The 16,140-nt window shown below is 44.4% G+C and overlaps 1 protein-coding gene across 4 annotated transcripts in view; it reads left to right on the top strand.

The window, feature by feature from the left end:
• BEND5 (BEN domain containing 5) overlaps window positions 1-16,140 on the top strand; it is a 98,429-nt gene that overhangs the window by 45,716 nt on the left and 36,573 nt on the right. For all 4 annotated transcript variants that reach the window (XM_060231790.1, XM_060231793.1, XM_060231791.1 and 1 more), the window contains one exon: window positions 699-1,074. In XM_060231790.1, the coding sequence (XP_060087773.1) occupies window positions 699-1,074 (376 nt within the window). The remainder of the gene's footprint in view (window positions 1-698; window positions 1,075-16,140) is intronic.

Below are 16,140 nucleotides of genomic sequence, written 5' to 3'. Positions count from 1 at the left end.
GCGTCATCTAGAAACCTCTGTAGCTGCAACGCCACTGCCCTCTCAATAATTTTACCTAAGAATGGTAAATTAGACACCGGTCGGTAATTTGCCAATTCGGCGGGGTCTGATGTAGATTTTTTCAGAAGAGGGTGGACCAAGGCCTCTTTCAGAGGTGTTGGGAAATGCCCCTCTAAGAGGGATCTATTTATGATGTCCCGTAAAGGACATCTGAGCTCCCTCTGGCAATGTTAACTGACACTAATGTTGAAAGATCTAGCTCCTAAAGATTGTTTCAGTGTGTCTTGAATAATAACTTCACCTAAAGACAAAGGCACAGTTGCAAAGTGGGGGGGACAGTTTGATCAGGGGTCAGCTACCTAGGTTTTGTTGTTGTTTCCAACATGCAAAGAAGCGCTTTCCATACCTGTGGTAGCAAATTTTCATTGCACATAAAACACTCCCAGCCCCAGAGTCTTTGACTATGCACCTGAGTTAACGTGTGCATGTGTGAGTTGGTCTACAATGATTAAATGTAACCAAGAGCATCTTCTTGAAGGGTTAGTGCTAACATATATAAACTACTTTGAGTGAATAAAAGTAGTTTCATTTTCTGCAAGCTTCAGTTTGACTTTCTGTTGTCAGCCCTTCTCATTAAGATTCATGTAGCATGCTACCTGTCCTGGTATATTAACACATAATTTTCTTGTAACATACAGAGAAAGGATGGAAGGAAGCAAAATGAAGGCGCACACAAAAGCATTGAAGCAGTTGTTGCACGCCTTGAAAAGCAGAATGGAATGAGCCTCAGTAGTAATTCTAGTCCTGAGGCAACATTTATGGAATCTTCAGAAAAGATGAACAATATGGACGATGCTGTAGTTCCTCGGGTTCTTTATGAGGAATTGTTAAGAAGTTACCAGCAGCAGCAAGAAGAAATGAGACACATTCAACAAGAACTGGAGAGAACAAGGAGGCAGCTGGTTCAGCAAGCAAAAAAGCTAAAGGACTATGGGACATTAGTGTCTGAAATGAAGGAACTCAGAGACTTAAACAGACGGCTACAGGATGTACTACTCCTAAGATTAGGCAGTGGTAAGTTCTTTAGTGTATATGAGATAAGTTTTAAAATGCTTCATTTCATTTTTTAGCACAGAGGGACTAAAATATTCCCAGAAAGATCCAACTGTCTCTCTCAATACCATTTAATCTCCCAATTCATTCTACACTGAAAATTCTGTCCATTCACTTTATATTTGTGAACCTTTTTGTTTTATAGGCAGAGGTCTTAATTTCCAAAAGGCCATGTCATGTGCAAATATTGGGACCTTAGCACTCTCTAGAATGCCAAAGAGAATCCAACAAACATTTGACTTAAAGCACAAGTGTGCATATTTTTCTTAAAGGAAAAATGCGTAATCCAGTCTCTCTTTATCTGTAGATTATTTCCTTTCCATTATGTCACCATTCTCTTTTCAGACAAAACTAGAAATTATGTAGAATTTCTGTAGCTATTAACAAACTAGCTGTTATGTGTAGCTGTTAACAAACCTACCAGCCATGAATTTAGCTCCTCTACAACTTCTTCTGTTTACCATTTCCTAACATTGCAGCGATCTTCTCTTCCTTACTCTACATTGTTAGCTGACATTGAAACTGGAATGAGACAGTGGATCATAGGGTCAACTAGTCCAGTAGCATCTTAGAGAAGAAGAGTTTCAGGGTATAAACTTTCAAAAATAAAAGCCCGTTTCATCAGAAAACGTTGACTTTTGAAAGCTTATATCCTGAAACCCTTGTTGGTCTCTAAGACGCTAGTGGAAAGCTGTTCTACTGTAGACCAACACAGCTACCATATGAAACTGAATCATACGAAGTTCTTCTAGAAGCTTGGTGGGTCAGTGGAGCAATGCACATCTACAGTTTTGTTATCACCCATGCATTTATTGTAACTATCTTGAACATATATGAACATATGAAGCTGCCTTATATTGAATCAGACCTTTGGTCCATCAAAGTCAGTATTGTCTACTCAGACTGGCGGCAGCTCTCCAGGGTCTCCAACTGAGATTTTTCATGCCTACTTGCCTGGACCTTTTCTAGTTAGAGATGCCGGGGGTTGAACTTGGGACCTTCTGCTTACCAAGCAGATGCTCTATCCAGGCCTGGGACTAGGGGTGCCTGCGCCTCTAGGCTGAACGCCTGACCTCACCCCCTCCAGTGATAATTTTGCGTATGCCCCGATGACATAATGACATCACTGCCCCCCCCCCCCCGACTGAGCTGAGCCGGCAGTGGGCAAGGAGCAGACGGCAGCAGCAGCCAGGGGACAGCGGTGGGTGCAGGGGGCGGGAAGGGGACAGGGGCAGCAGACAGGGGCGGGGAGGTAAACAGCGGTGGTGGGGAGAGGACGGCAGCAGGCACGGGAGCAGGGAGGGGACGGCACGGCCATGGGCAGGGGACGGTGGCGAGTGCGAGGAGGCAAACGGTGGGCAGCTGTGGGGAGAGGGGGCACCGCATGGTGCCCCTAGGCAAAGTGGCACCTGAGGCGGCTGCCTACTTGGCCTACTCCCCTCACCTCAAAGTGATGATTGGCAGTTCTCTGAGTGTATAAGAAAGGCCATGAGAACTAAGCACTGATGCAGCCCTTCCTGCCTTTCCTCTCATGATCTGCTTAAGTTCACAGAATCAGCATAGTTGTCAGATGGTCATCTAGCCTCTGTTTAAAAATCTTCATAGAAGGAGAGTCCACCACCTTGTGACAAAGCCTGTTCCACTGAGGAACCACTCTGTCAGGAAGTTCTTCCTAATGTTTAGCCAAAAACTCCTTTGATGTAATTTCAACCAGTTTGTTCTGGTATGACCTTCTGGGACAACAGAAAATCCACACCATCCTGACAGTCCTTCAAGTATCATATCACCTCTCAGTCTTGTCTCCTCTCCAGAGTAAATATACCCAGGTCCTTCAGCCTTTCCTTATAGGTCTTGGTCTCCAGAACCCTCATAATCTTCGTTGCCCTCCTCTGGATGCATTCCAGCTTGTCTGTGTCCTTCTTAAATTGTGGTACACAAAACTGAACTCAACACTCTAGGCGAGGTCTAATCAGAGCAAAGTGATACCATCTGTTAATATAGCCCAAATTGCATTTGTCTTTTCAGCTACTGCATCATACTGCTGATTCATATTCTGTTAATGGTCTACTAAGACTCCTAGATCTTTTTCGCACATACTATTGCTAAGACAAGTCTCCCCCATTCTGTAATTATTCATTTGATTTTTCCTACCTAAATGCAGAACTTTGCATTTATCCCCATTGAAATTCATTTTATTCATTTTAGCCCTGTTTTCCAGCTGATCAAGATCATCCTGTATCCTGACTCTGCCTTGTACCATATTCGCTACCCCTCCCAATTTGGTATTATCTGCAAATTTAATAAGCTTTGCTACCCATCCCAGTTTAGTATAATTTGCAAATTTAATCAGCATTCCCACTATTCCTTCATCCAAATCATATATAAAGATGTTGAACAAAACAGGCCCGAGGACAGATCTTTGAGGCACTCCACTTGTCACTCCTCTCCAAGAGGATGAGGAACCATTCACAAGTACTCTTTCAATGCGATCTGTCAACCAGTTACAGATCCACCTAACAGTAATAGGATCCAAATCACATTTTATCAACTTGTCAACAAGTCTATTATGTGGAACCTTATCAAAAGCCTTATTGAAATCAAGATAAACTACATTCCCCTGATCAGCAAGGTAGTAACTTTCTCAAAAAAAGAGAGATAAGGTTAGTCTGACATTACTTGTTTTTGAGAAACCCGTGCTGGTTCTTAGTAATCACAGCCATTCTTTCCCGATGTTCAAGGACTGATGATTTGTTCTAAAACTTTTCAAGTATAGACTTCAAGCTGATAGGTCACTAGTTATCTGAATTCTTTTATTGTGTGTGTGTGTTTTATAAAAAACCATTCTGAGGCCCAGTCAAGTTCATCATTTTTGCTCTGGTTTTAAAATCCTAGCTATGATCTTTGTTGATGTTTTTGGTGTTATATGTATGATGCTTATCACTTGAAATTGTTTCATAAAGCATGATGCATTTAAGACTCCTCCATTCTTTCTGTTTCCTCACTTATTTATTTTGGAAGTAATCATTAGGCCCTGGTATATGTTTATGTAGTATTTTGTCTTTTTGTGTTGCCACTGCATTCTGAACCCATGGAAGCTTCTGGAATTTCTTCAAAGACAGCTCCACATAGATTGTGTCACATTAATCCAATATGCTTATTACTATGGCACATATGATTGTAGCTAGGCACAACATTTCCATGAACAGCTGCAGTTGATTACCTGAGAATCAAGATTCAGCAAGAACCCAGGATTCTTTCAGGAGCAGCATAACTCTATTCAGAGCAGGTTGAACAGCTGTGTCTACCATCCCCTGGAGTTAGATGAAAGGAAGAAATAGCATTGAATGTCATCTACATATTGCTGACAACTTATTCCGTATCCCCAGACAATCTCTCCCTGGCATTTTGTATGAATTTTTTGAAAGGGCTGAGTCCTAAGGCCAGCAATCAAGGGACAGAAGATCTTAGTACCAGGGTAATATTACATGCACAAAATACTGTTAACTGGGCAATGCAAGGAGAAAATCCTAGATTCAGAGGTGACTTGTAGTAGCTCTTCTGCATTTGTCATGTGTAGGATACTACTTTAGATATACTAACATGAATCTTAGAGACATTTTGGGTTGCAGTGGATGCAAGAAAGTCACTCTGCAAGCAGAAATCCTTCCACTCATAGATATGCTCTGCAGCATCCACTTCAACAGAAGAATGATCTCTGTTCTCTAAACTGAGATACTCCTTTTCTTGTTCATTTTTCAATTTTACTTTTCAATTTCTTTCCTGTTATCATCAAGTTTTTGTCAGTTTTGCCTAGGCATTCAGACACTATGGGAACAAGTATGGTTTGTACTCAGGCACCTGCACTATCCCTCTCCCCTGCTTCCCATTGTGCACAAAACTGAGATTGAAGACTTCCTGATTTGAAAGGAACTATAGTTTGTTGTGATGTCTGAATTGAGGATCTTTAATTATGTCTTTTTCTTGCCTACAATTCAGGTTTTCAAACCCCATTTCATATTCCTGCTTTTATTTTGAAAATTCATAAGTTCTTGATTCTGCATATGAGGGATGGGGAAAGGGTGGGGAGTGTCTGTGAACCAGAGGATAAACTAAGCTCATTTTCATCATAAACAACTCACTGTGATCAGTTTTGTTGTACTGTACTCTTACTTCCCAAGATATTTGAACATAAGAATATAAGAGAAGCCATGTTGGATCGGGCCAGTGGCCCATCCAGTCCAACACTCTGTGCCACACAGGGGCCAAAAAACCCAAGTGCCATCAAGAGGTCCACCAGTGGGACCAGGACACTAGAAGCCATCCCATTGTGCCCCCCCCAGCACCAAGAATACAGAGCATCACTGCGCCAGACAGAGAGTTCCAATAATACGCTATGCTTAATAGCCACTGATAGACCTCTGCTCCATATGCTTCTTTGTGAACATCCTCTAGGGATAGGTGCTCACTTGAATGGCAGATCCTCTTAGCTTGACCACTGTACTCATCAGATTATACCTACTAAATGTTCAACATGTTTTGAGCCAGAATCATTGATCATGGCAGAAGCCTATGAAAAACAAATATAGAGCCTATGATATACACACATATCTTGGCTATATGTACTTAAACCTCAGAAGTAGGAGAGAACTCGTGTGATATAGAAAACAGCATGTTTGAAGATGGTATGAATGCATGTATAGGTTCATCTTTCTCTGTTTCCTGTCCTAGTCTATGCTTCCTTTCCCTTTTTTCTCTCAGGGATGGTTTTTTAGTTACACCCCATGAAAGCCAGTGTGGTGTAATGGTTAGAGCAGGGGTATCAAACTCATTTATTATGAGGGCTGAATCTGACATAAATGAGACCTTATCGGACCGGGCCATATTGGGCTGGGCCGGGTCATGTCAGACTGGGCCATGTGTGTACCTATTTAAGAATAGGTAGCAGAGATATAAACTTTATAAAGGACACAAACAAATACAATTACATATTTTTTTTAAAAAAACTTAAAATATGTTTAAAACATTAGCACTCATTGGTCTTAAAGGTGCTTTCTTTGTAGCTCTCCCATGGGATCCAGGGAACTGGACAAAGGAAACTCTGACTCTTTCCTTCCTTCCCCAGGGAATGAGGATGGGGAGGAGTCTCAGCCAATAGAAGGAAGAGAGGCTTGGCTCAGTAGCTTTGCTGTGCAATTGAGAGAGCCTGACAAAGCACACTATCCCTCCTCCGCTTCCTCCCAAAGGGAGAAACCTCAGCCAATGGAAAATAGAGGCTTTGCTCTGTAGCTCCTGTGCGATTGAGCAAGCCTTGCAAAGCAAGCTGCTGTGCAGAAGGAAGCAAGAGAGAGGGAGAAGGAAGCAAATTACAGCTAATTGCTTGGGGGGCTGATAAGAGCCCTCCGGGGGCCTAATTTGCCCCCCCGGGCCACATGTTTGATACCCCTGGGTTAGAGTGTCAGACTGCGGTCTGGGAGACCTAGCTTTGAATCCCCACTCTGCCATTAAGCTTCCTTTCTGACTTTGGGACAGTCACACACTGACAAACCTACCTCACAGAGTTGCTCTGAGAATTTAATGGAGGAGAGGAGAATGATGCAAGTTGCTTTGGATCCCCATTGGAGAAAACCACAGGATATAATTGAAATAAATAAAATCACTGGTTATAAACAAATAACCAGTGCTTGGAGAGAAATAATTATGAAAGCTAAAGCGCAGAATGAGATTAGGCTAGCAAAATATGCTAAAAACAACAAAAGGGTTTGTTTTTTATGTTCAAAGTAAGAAAAAGAGCAAGGACAAGGTAGGCCCATTGCAGAGACAGGAAAGTGAATTGTAACAGGTGATGAAGAGAGGGCAGAACTGCTCAATTCCTACTTTTCCCCAGTCTTCTCTTCTGAGGGGAACAGTGCTCAATATGGCAAAACCAGAACATATAATGAGGGTAGGGAGTTGCGGCCTAGGATCAGCATAAGGATAGTACATAAACACCTAGTTTGTTTAAATGAAACAAAGTCCTTGGGGCCAGATGAACTGCATCCAAGGGTACTAAAAGAACTTGTGGATGTAATTTCTGAGCCTCTGGTGATTATTTTTGAGAATTCTTTAAGAACATGCGAGGTGCTAGAAGACTGGAGGTGGGCAACTGTTGTCCCCATCTTCAAGAATGGGGAAAAGGAGGATCTGGCTAACTACCAACTTGTCAGCTTGGCATCTATACCTGGAAAAAAAATAAAAGAAAACATTGAACAGTCAGTCCTGGAACATTTTGAAAGAATGGCTATGATTACTATGAGCCAGCATGGGTTTCTCAAAAACAAGTCATGTCAGACTAACCTCTCTCTCTCTCTCTCTCTTTCCTTTTTGAGAAAATGGCTACCTTGCTGGATCAGGGGAATGCTTTAGACCTAGTTTATCTTGATTTCAGTAAGGCTTTTGATAAGATTCCACATAATAGTCTTGTTGACAAGTTGGATCTGTAACTGGTTGACAGATCGGACCCAAAGAGTGCTTGTGAATGATTCCTCATCCTCTTGGAGAGGAGTGATAAGTTGAGTGCCTCGAGGATCTGTCCTAGGGCTTGTTTTTTCAACATCTTTATCAATTATTTGGTTGAAGGAGTAGAAGAAATGGTTATTAAATTTGCAGATGATACTAAATTGGGAAGGATTGCAAATGCATTAGAAGACAGAAATAGGATACAGGATGACCTTGACAGGCTGGAAAACTGGGCTAAAACTAACAAAATGAATTTTAACAGGGATAAATGTAAAGTTCTGCATTTAGATAGGAAAAACCCAATGCATGGTTATAGGATGGGGGAGACTTGTCTTAGCAGTAGTATGTACGAAAAGGATTTAGGGGTCTTAGTGGACCATACGCTGAACATGAGTCAGCGGTGTGGTATGGCAAATGTAATTTTGGTCTGTATCAACAGTAGTATAGTGTCCAGATCACATGGTATTGCTTTACTCTGCTCTGGTTAGACCTCACCTGGAGTACTGTGTTCAGTTTTGGGCACCACATTTTAAGAAGGATATATACAAGTTTGAACGGGTCCAGAGGAGGGCAACAAAGATGATGAGGGTTCTGGAGACCAGGTCCTATGAAGAAAGGTTGAAAGAGCTGAACATGTTTAGCCTGGAGAGGAGGCGGCTGAAAAATCACTATCTTAATTACTTGAAGGGCTGTCATATAGAGGATGATGCGGAACTGTTTTCTGTTTCTCCAGCAGGTAGGACTAGAACCAATGGATTGAAAGTAAATCAGAAGAGTTTCTGGCTCAATATTAGGAAGAACTTCCTGACAGAGCAGTTTTTAAGTGAAACAGGCTTCCTTGGGAGGTGGTGGGCTCTTCTTCCTTGGAGGTTTTTAAACAGAAGCTAGATGGTCATCTGACAGCGATGCCGATCCTGTGAGTTTAGGGGGAGGTAGTTGTGAATTTCCTGCATTATGTAGGGGGTTAGACTAGATGACTCTGGAGGTTCTTTCCAGCTCTATGATTCTGTGAAATTAATGGGTAAATTCAGGCATATCCAAAGGGTCATATAATAATTTGAAGATACATGTTTGCTGCACTGCTAATAAGACCTTGGTTTAATCTATGTCCTAGGCAATTACAGAATAACTTAAATCATTCCTTTCAACTATCTTGAGCTGTATTAAAAGCTCATGTGACTGCATATGCATATGGACATATGATCTGTTTTGAATTCGTTCAATACTTCTGTCTTAATAGAATTGTTAATAAAAAGTCTTCATTCACACATACGCATATTCTGTAACACCTGTTATAAAAGAAAATTCCATTTTAATCTGCATGGCCATTATCATAGGTTGCCAAAGTCTTTGCCTTCAAGTCTTATTTCATGGTCCTGGCTTATACTGATCATGATCTGGCTTTTGTATATAAATTCTTAATCTATATCCATACTTCAACAGAATACACAGGCTATTTTTGTAGATATTTTATCACACAACCCACAAATAGTGTGTGTATGTGACTATTGACAAACTTTGTGACAGCTGTGCTGAAGATGAAGAGAAATAGAGCTGTGTGTCATCAGCATACTGATGGCCGTGCACATCAAGACTCTGTATGACTCCACTTAGCAGTTTCATGTAGATGTTGACTAGCATAGAGAACAGAAGAGACCCCTGCAGAACACCCTGCTGGAGAGTCCACAGGGCTGATTAGTATTCCCCAAGCACCACCTTCTGGATTATGGCCCTCCAAGTAGGAAAGAACCATTGCAACACAGTGCCCTCTTGTTAGGGTTGCCAAGTCCAATTCAAGAAATATCTGGGGACTTTGGGGGTGCAGCCAGGAGACTTTGGGGATGGAGCCAGGAGCAAGGATGTGACAAGCATAATTGAACTCCAAGGGAGTTCCAGCCATCACATTTAAAGGGACAGCACACCTTTTAAAATGCCTTCCTTCCATAGGAAATAATGAAGGATAGGGGCACCTTCTTTTGGGGCTCATAGAATTGGACCCCCTGATCCAATCATTTTGAATCCTGGGGGGTATTTTGGGGAGAGGCACTAGATACTATACTAAAAATTTGGTGCCTCTACCTCAAAAAAACAGCACCCCGATACCTCCAGATCAATTTCCCATTATACCCTATGAGAATCGATCTTCACACAGGGAATAATGAAGTGCCCAGCAGACATCCCCCCCTCCCCGTTTCTGGTGACTCTGAAGTGAGAGATTGGCGTCTCTACTCACAAGTTGCTGCCAACTTCTTCACATACACACCATCCCAAGAGGAAGCCTTTCAATTGGGTACTGAAGCCTCTGGAGGTGGAAAGTCACATGGTGGCTGTGGGGGCGGGCCTTGCCCCCCCCCCCGCCGGCCAGCTGACTGGGGGTAGAGCCTGGGAAAGTGGCAGAACCCCCGCTGGGACCTGGGGATTGGCAAGCCTACCCTCTATTCCCACCTCTGCCAGCCACTGCAGAAGGATACCATGGTTAATGGTATTGAAAGCTGCCGAGAGGTCCAATATCAACAGGGTTGCACTCTCCCAGTCTCACTCATGGCATAAGTCATCATATAGGGTGACCAAGGCTGTTTCTGTACCAAAACCAGGCCTGAACCCTGATTGAAATGGATCCAGATAATAATTTTTATCCAAAAGTGGCTAGAGTTGGTTGGCAACCACCTTCTCTAGAACCTTGCCAGGGAAAAGGATATTTGCAACCAGTCTGTAGTTGTTCATATCTTCTGGATCAAGAGAAAAAAGTGGTCTCACCACTGCCACTTTAAGGCTGGATGGGACCACTCCCTCTCACAAGGAAGCATTAATAATTTCTCTGACCCAGCCGGTTATCCTTCCCTTGCTGGCTTTTATGAACCAAATGAGGGCAAGCATCCAGTACAGAGGTGGCTGTGTGAACCTGCCCAAGCACCTTGTCTACATTCTCAAGCAGTATCAACTAAAACTGGACAATATTGTGCACTGGATAAAAAGATATTATAGCATTTGAAAAAATGCAGAAAAGGGCAACTGGAATGATTAAAGGGTTGGAACACTTTCACTATGAAGGAAGGATAAAACGCTTGGGGCTCTTTAGCGTGGAGAAACGTCGACTGCGGGATGACATGATAGAGGTTTACAAGATTATACATGGGATAGAGAAGGTAGAGAAAGAAGTCCTTTTCTCCCTTTCTCACAATACAAGAACTCGTGGGCATTCAATGAAATTGCTGAGCAGTCGAGTTAGAACTGATAAAAGGAAGTACTTCCTTACCAAAAGGGTGATTAACATGTGGAATTCACTGTCACAGGAGGTGGTGGTGGCTACAAGCATGGACAGCTTCAAGAGGGGAATGGATAAGCATATGGAGCAGAGTTCCATCAGTGGCTATTAGCCACAGCTTATTGTTGGAACTCTCTGTCTGGGGCAGTGATGCTCTGTATTCTTGTGCTTGGGGGGGGGGGGCACAGTGGAAGGGCTTCTAGCCCCACTCTTGATGGCACTTGGGTTTTTTGACCACTGTGTGACACAGAGTATTGGACTAGATGAAGATAGAAGATGATATTGGATTTATATCCCGCCCTCCACTCCGAAGAGTCTCAGAGCGGCTCACAATCTCCTTTACCTTCCTCCCCCACAACAGGCACCCTGTGAGGTGGGTGGGGCTGGAGAGGGCTCTCACAGCAGCTGTCCTTTCAAGGACAACCTCTGTGATAGCTATGGCTGACCCAAGCCCATGCAAGCAGGTGCAAGTGGGAAATCAAACCCGGTTCTCCCAGATAAGAGTCCGCACACTTAACCACTACACCAAACTGGCTCTCTGACTAGATGGGCCATTGGCCTGATCCAACATGGCTTCTCTTATGTTCTTATGCCAGTTCCACTGCTGTAACTCCAAAGTCTTGAGTCCTAGCGAATGTGACAGATTTTTTCATGAAAGTGTTCCATGAGTAAATTACAGCAGGCCAAGGATAGTTCTAAGGCATCCCTGGGACTAGAATGTAATAAGCCCTGGACAACCTTGAAAAGCTCTACTGGGCAGCAAAGAGAGGATTAAATAGAGACAGTGAGGTATTGTTTCTTTGCTGCCCTCACCTGCCTCAAGATATAACCGATTATGGGCACATAACAGGGTTTTGTTGAATTATCTGGATGTTCTCCAATTGCACTCCAGCCATCTCCTAAGTTATTTCATTGCTCTCAGCTCTGGGCTGTACCATGAGGTATTTTGAGCTCTCCAATGGAAAGATTGTGTCAGCTGCTCAGGTCATTTCTGTATCCCACAGAGCCACCAGGGCTTCAGTAGGAGCACCAGCCATGTCATCTGGAAAAAAAATCCAGATTTCTCTGTAAACATCTGGATCCATTAACCTCAGGGGGTGGACTATCTTAATAGATCCCCCATCCTTGTGGAGCGGGAAAGTAAGTGTAAGCCTAAATCTTAGCAGGCAATGATCTGACCAAGACAAAGGGACTAAAAGTCCCTCATACTGAGAGCACCATCCTAAAGTCCAGCCGAAAAGACTATGTTTAGAGTATGCCCACACATATGTTGGGCTGATGACATGTTGGAACAGTCCCATGGATATCATGATGACCATAAAATCCTGAGCCACCCTGGATAGGGTGCCCTCAGTGTGAATGTTGAAGTTTCCCAGGACAACCTGGGGGACTCCAACATCACATCTGAGATCACCCCCATCAGTTCAGGTAGGGAGACTGATGGGTTGCAGGGTGGACGGTACACCACCAGAATCCCAAATCTGCCCCACTGGCCCATCTAAAGGTGCAAACACTCCAGACTGGTTGTCAGATGGACAGGGTGCCTGGAGAGAGACAGACTTCCTATAGACCATGGCACCCCACCCACACCCGACCCTCATGTCTGCCTTAGGCTGAACCAAGAACCCAGGTGGACATAACTGGGAGAAACTAACTCCTTCCTCTTTACCCACCCAGGTCTCGGTTATACATGCCAGACTGGCTGCCACCTCCACAATTAGATTGTTGATGAGGGAGGTTTTATTTTTCACTGATCTGCCATTTATAAGCAGCATCTGGAGACCTGGGGGCTGGCAACCATCAGACCCTCGAGTGGGGAAAGTCCAGAACATGGCACAGCCATTAGCTGTCTAGGCCATGTGTGCTCCTGTGTGTGCTCCTGTGGCGGACAGCGCTCTCCTCTCTTTTTGGGGAGGGACAGTGGCTCAGTGGTAGAGCATCTGCTTGGTAAGCAGAAGGTCTCCGGTTCAATCCCCAGCATCTCCAACTAAAAAAGGGTCCAGGCAAGTAGGTGTGAAAAACCTTAGCTTGAGACCCTGGAGATCCGCTGCCAGTCTGAGTAGACAATACTGACTTTGATGGACCCAGGGTCTGATTGAGTATAAGGCAGCTTCATATGTTCATATATGTTCATGTTCCCTTTAACTGGCCAGTTCTCCTCCCAATACCATATCTCCCTCTGCCTGTCACTATGCTAATAGGGCCCCTACCATCTCCCCACTAGGCCTCACAGACACTCCCTCACCTGGGCCCAAGAGATAGGCCCGCAAAAGTAGGGGGATGGTGAGAGACGGCCACAAAGGCAGCCTCAACTTTTTGGCTTCCCAAAGGGGCATCCTTGGTGGCAGCCCACCACCCCAGCAGCAGGTCTGCTTTTTATACTAAAGTGTGGCTGCTAGAATTGCCTTGTCAGGTATAACCACACAGCACTAATGGACTGTGCTGGAGCAATGAGAAGAGCTAGAAAGCTGGAAGGCAGGGGGTGGGGGGCAGTTGCAGCAGATGAGATTCCAGAGTGTTGTGCTTCTTCCCCACCAGCCCCCAAGCCTGCTCACCAGACCCTGATCCAGGTACAGATTCTTCTGCAAATAAAACAGACATGAAACCAGTAAGTGCTAAAAAAAGGATAAGGTACTATGAGAAGCTTGAATCGCACTGGACTGGCACAAGGAAGGGCAGCCATAGAAAGGTGGCTTGGCATGGCAAAGTGGGGTACAGGAGCGGAGAAGGGAGGGACTGAGCCCAGAAGTTGGAACCTCCTCCTTGTTCCCAGCTGGAAGTAGAGTCTGGGCCTCCAGCTCCCTTGGACCTCACATGTAGTGGGAAAGGGGGTTTGCTTACCAAGGTCCTCTTCCTCCTTCCATTTGTCTGTTAAGACCCTCTCTTTCTGTACCAGCTCTGAGACAGGAGCAACCCAAACCACCTTCTTCCTGGTCTGATGCTGAGAGGATTTAAACACCCCTTAACAGCCTTCACATATTGCATGCTTGGTCCAGTTGGCCTTTAAAGGCTGCCTCCACCTTGGTCCAGCTGGGACCAAGCTCCCTTGTTCCTTCCTGGCCAGTCAGCTCTCTGGCTGGGTCTCCACTTGTTGGTTGCATCATGTCATCATTGTGCTTTACCTGAGCATCCAAGCTGGCCAGCTGGGCTGCAGAGGCATGATTCACACAGTTGTACCTTCCAGCTAAACCTCCACCAGAATGCTAAGTTATGGGAAAGGGTCCAGTCTCTGACTTCTGTCAGGCTGTATCTCTGAGATGTCCCTTTGGATCCCCTGGGGTGGCCCACTATGGGAGACTTTCCATGGTAAGTGTGGCTTCATCTGGGACAGGGCGGGGTGCCCTGGCCACTCTAAGACAGTTACTTCATAACAGAGGAGATTATGCACTGTTCTGGCATTCAGAAGTAGCATCTAGAGACCCGAGGACTTACTGACTTGGCAACCATCAAACCCACAGGGAGGGACAGACAGGGACATGGCACAGCCATTAGGGGGGTTGGGGGTTAGACTAGATGACCCTGGAGGTCCCTTCCAACTCTATGATTCTGTGATTCTATGGTTCTATGATTATGGCAGCAGATTAATTGGACAAAGAAAATAAAGAAGCCAAACTAAATGATCAAAGGCTAACTACAGAAAAGTGTTCACTCCCTTGTGGAAGCTCTGTAAAGATGAAGCCATGCTCATAGATGGACTTTCCATACATCTGGAACAACTTCTGAGAAGGCCCTTCTATGTGTGGAGTTCATGCTACAAATTTTATTCTGAAATTTTCCTTTCTCATTATTTTGAACATAAGAACATAAGACAAAACATGTTGGATCAGGCCAACGGCCCATCAAGTCCAACACTCTGTGTCACACAGTGGCAAAAAATTTTATATACACACATACACTGTGGCTAATAGTCACCGATGGACCTGTGCTCCATATTTCTATCTAAACCCCTCTTGAAGGTGGCCATACTTGTGGCCGCCACCACCTCCTGTGGCAGTGAATTCCACATGTTAATCACCCTTTGGGTGAAGAAGTACTTCCTTTTATCCGTTTTAACCTGTCTGCTCAGCAATTTCATCGAATGCCCACGAGTTCTTGTATTGTGAGAAAGGGAGAAAAATACTTCTTTCTCTACTTTCTCCATCCCATGCATTATCTTGTAAACCTCCATCATGTCACCCCGCAGTCGACGTTTCTCCAAGCTAAAGAGTCCCAAGCGTTTCAGCCTTTCTTCATAGGGAAAGTGCTCCAGCCCTTTAATCATTCTAGTTGCCCTTCTCTGGACTTTCTCCAATGCTATAATATCCTTTTTGAGGTGCGGCGACCAGAACTGCACACAGTACTCCAAATGAGACCGCACCATCGATTTATACAGGGGCATTATGATACTGGCTGATTTGTTTTCAATTCCCTTCCTAATAATTCCCAGCATGGCGTTGGCCTTTTTTATTGCAAACGCACACTGTCTTGACATTTTCAGTGAGTTATCTACCACGACCCCAAGATCTATCTCTTGGTCAGCCTCTGTCAGTTCACACCCCATCAACTTGTATTTGTAGCTGGGATTCTTGGCCCCAATGTGCATTACTTTGCACTTGGCCACACTGAACCGCATCTGCCACGTTGACGCCCACTCACCCAGCCTCAACAGATCCCTTTGGAGTTCCTCACAATCCTCTCTGGTTCTTACCACCCTGAACAATTTAGTGTCATCCGCAAACTTGGCCACTTCACTGCTCACTCCCAACTCTAAATCATTTATGAACAAGTTAAAGAGCATGGGACCCAGTACCGAGCCCTGCGGCACCCCACTGCTTACCGTCCTCCACTGCGAAGACTGCCCATTTATACTCACTCTCTGCTTCCTATTACTCAGCCAGTTTTTGATCCACAAGAGGACCTGTCCTTTTACTCCATGATTCTCAAGCTTTCTAAGGAGCCTTTGATGAGGAACTTTATCAAAAGCTTTCTGGAAGTCAAGGTAAACAACATCTATCGGGTCGCCTTTGTCCACATGTTTGTTCACCCCCTCAAAGAAATGTAACAGGTTAGTGAGACAAGATCTTCCCTTGCAGAACCCATGCTGAGTCTTCCTCAATAACCCGTGTTCATCAATGTGCCTACTCATTCTGTCCTTGATAATGGTTTCTACCAACTTTCCCGGTATTGAAGTCAGACTGACTGGCCTGTAATTTCCCGGGTCTCCTCTGGAACCTTTTTTAAAGATGGGGGTGACATTTGCTCAGGAACGGAGGTAGATTTCAATGAAA

Source organism: Heteronotia binoei, chromosome 2 (genome assembly GCF_032191835.1).
Source record: "Heteronotia binoei isolate CCM8104 ecotype False Entrance Well chromosome 2, APGP_CSIRO_Hbin_v1, whole genome shotgun sequence".
NCBI classification, from domain to species: Eukaryota; Metazoa; Chordata; class Lepidosauria; order Squamata; family Gekkonidae; genus Heteronotia; species Heteronotia binoei.
This window is presented reverse-complemented; position numbering and strand designations above follow the sequence as displayed.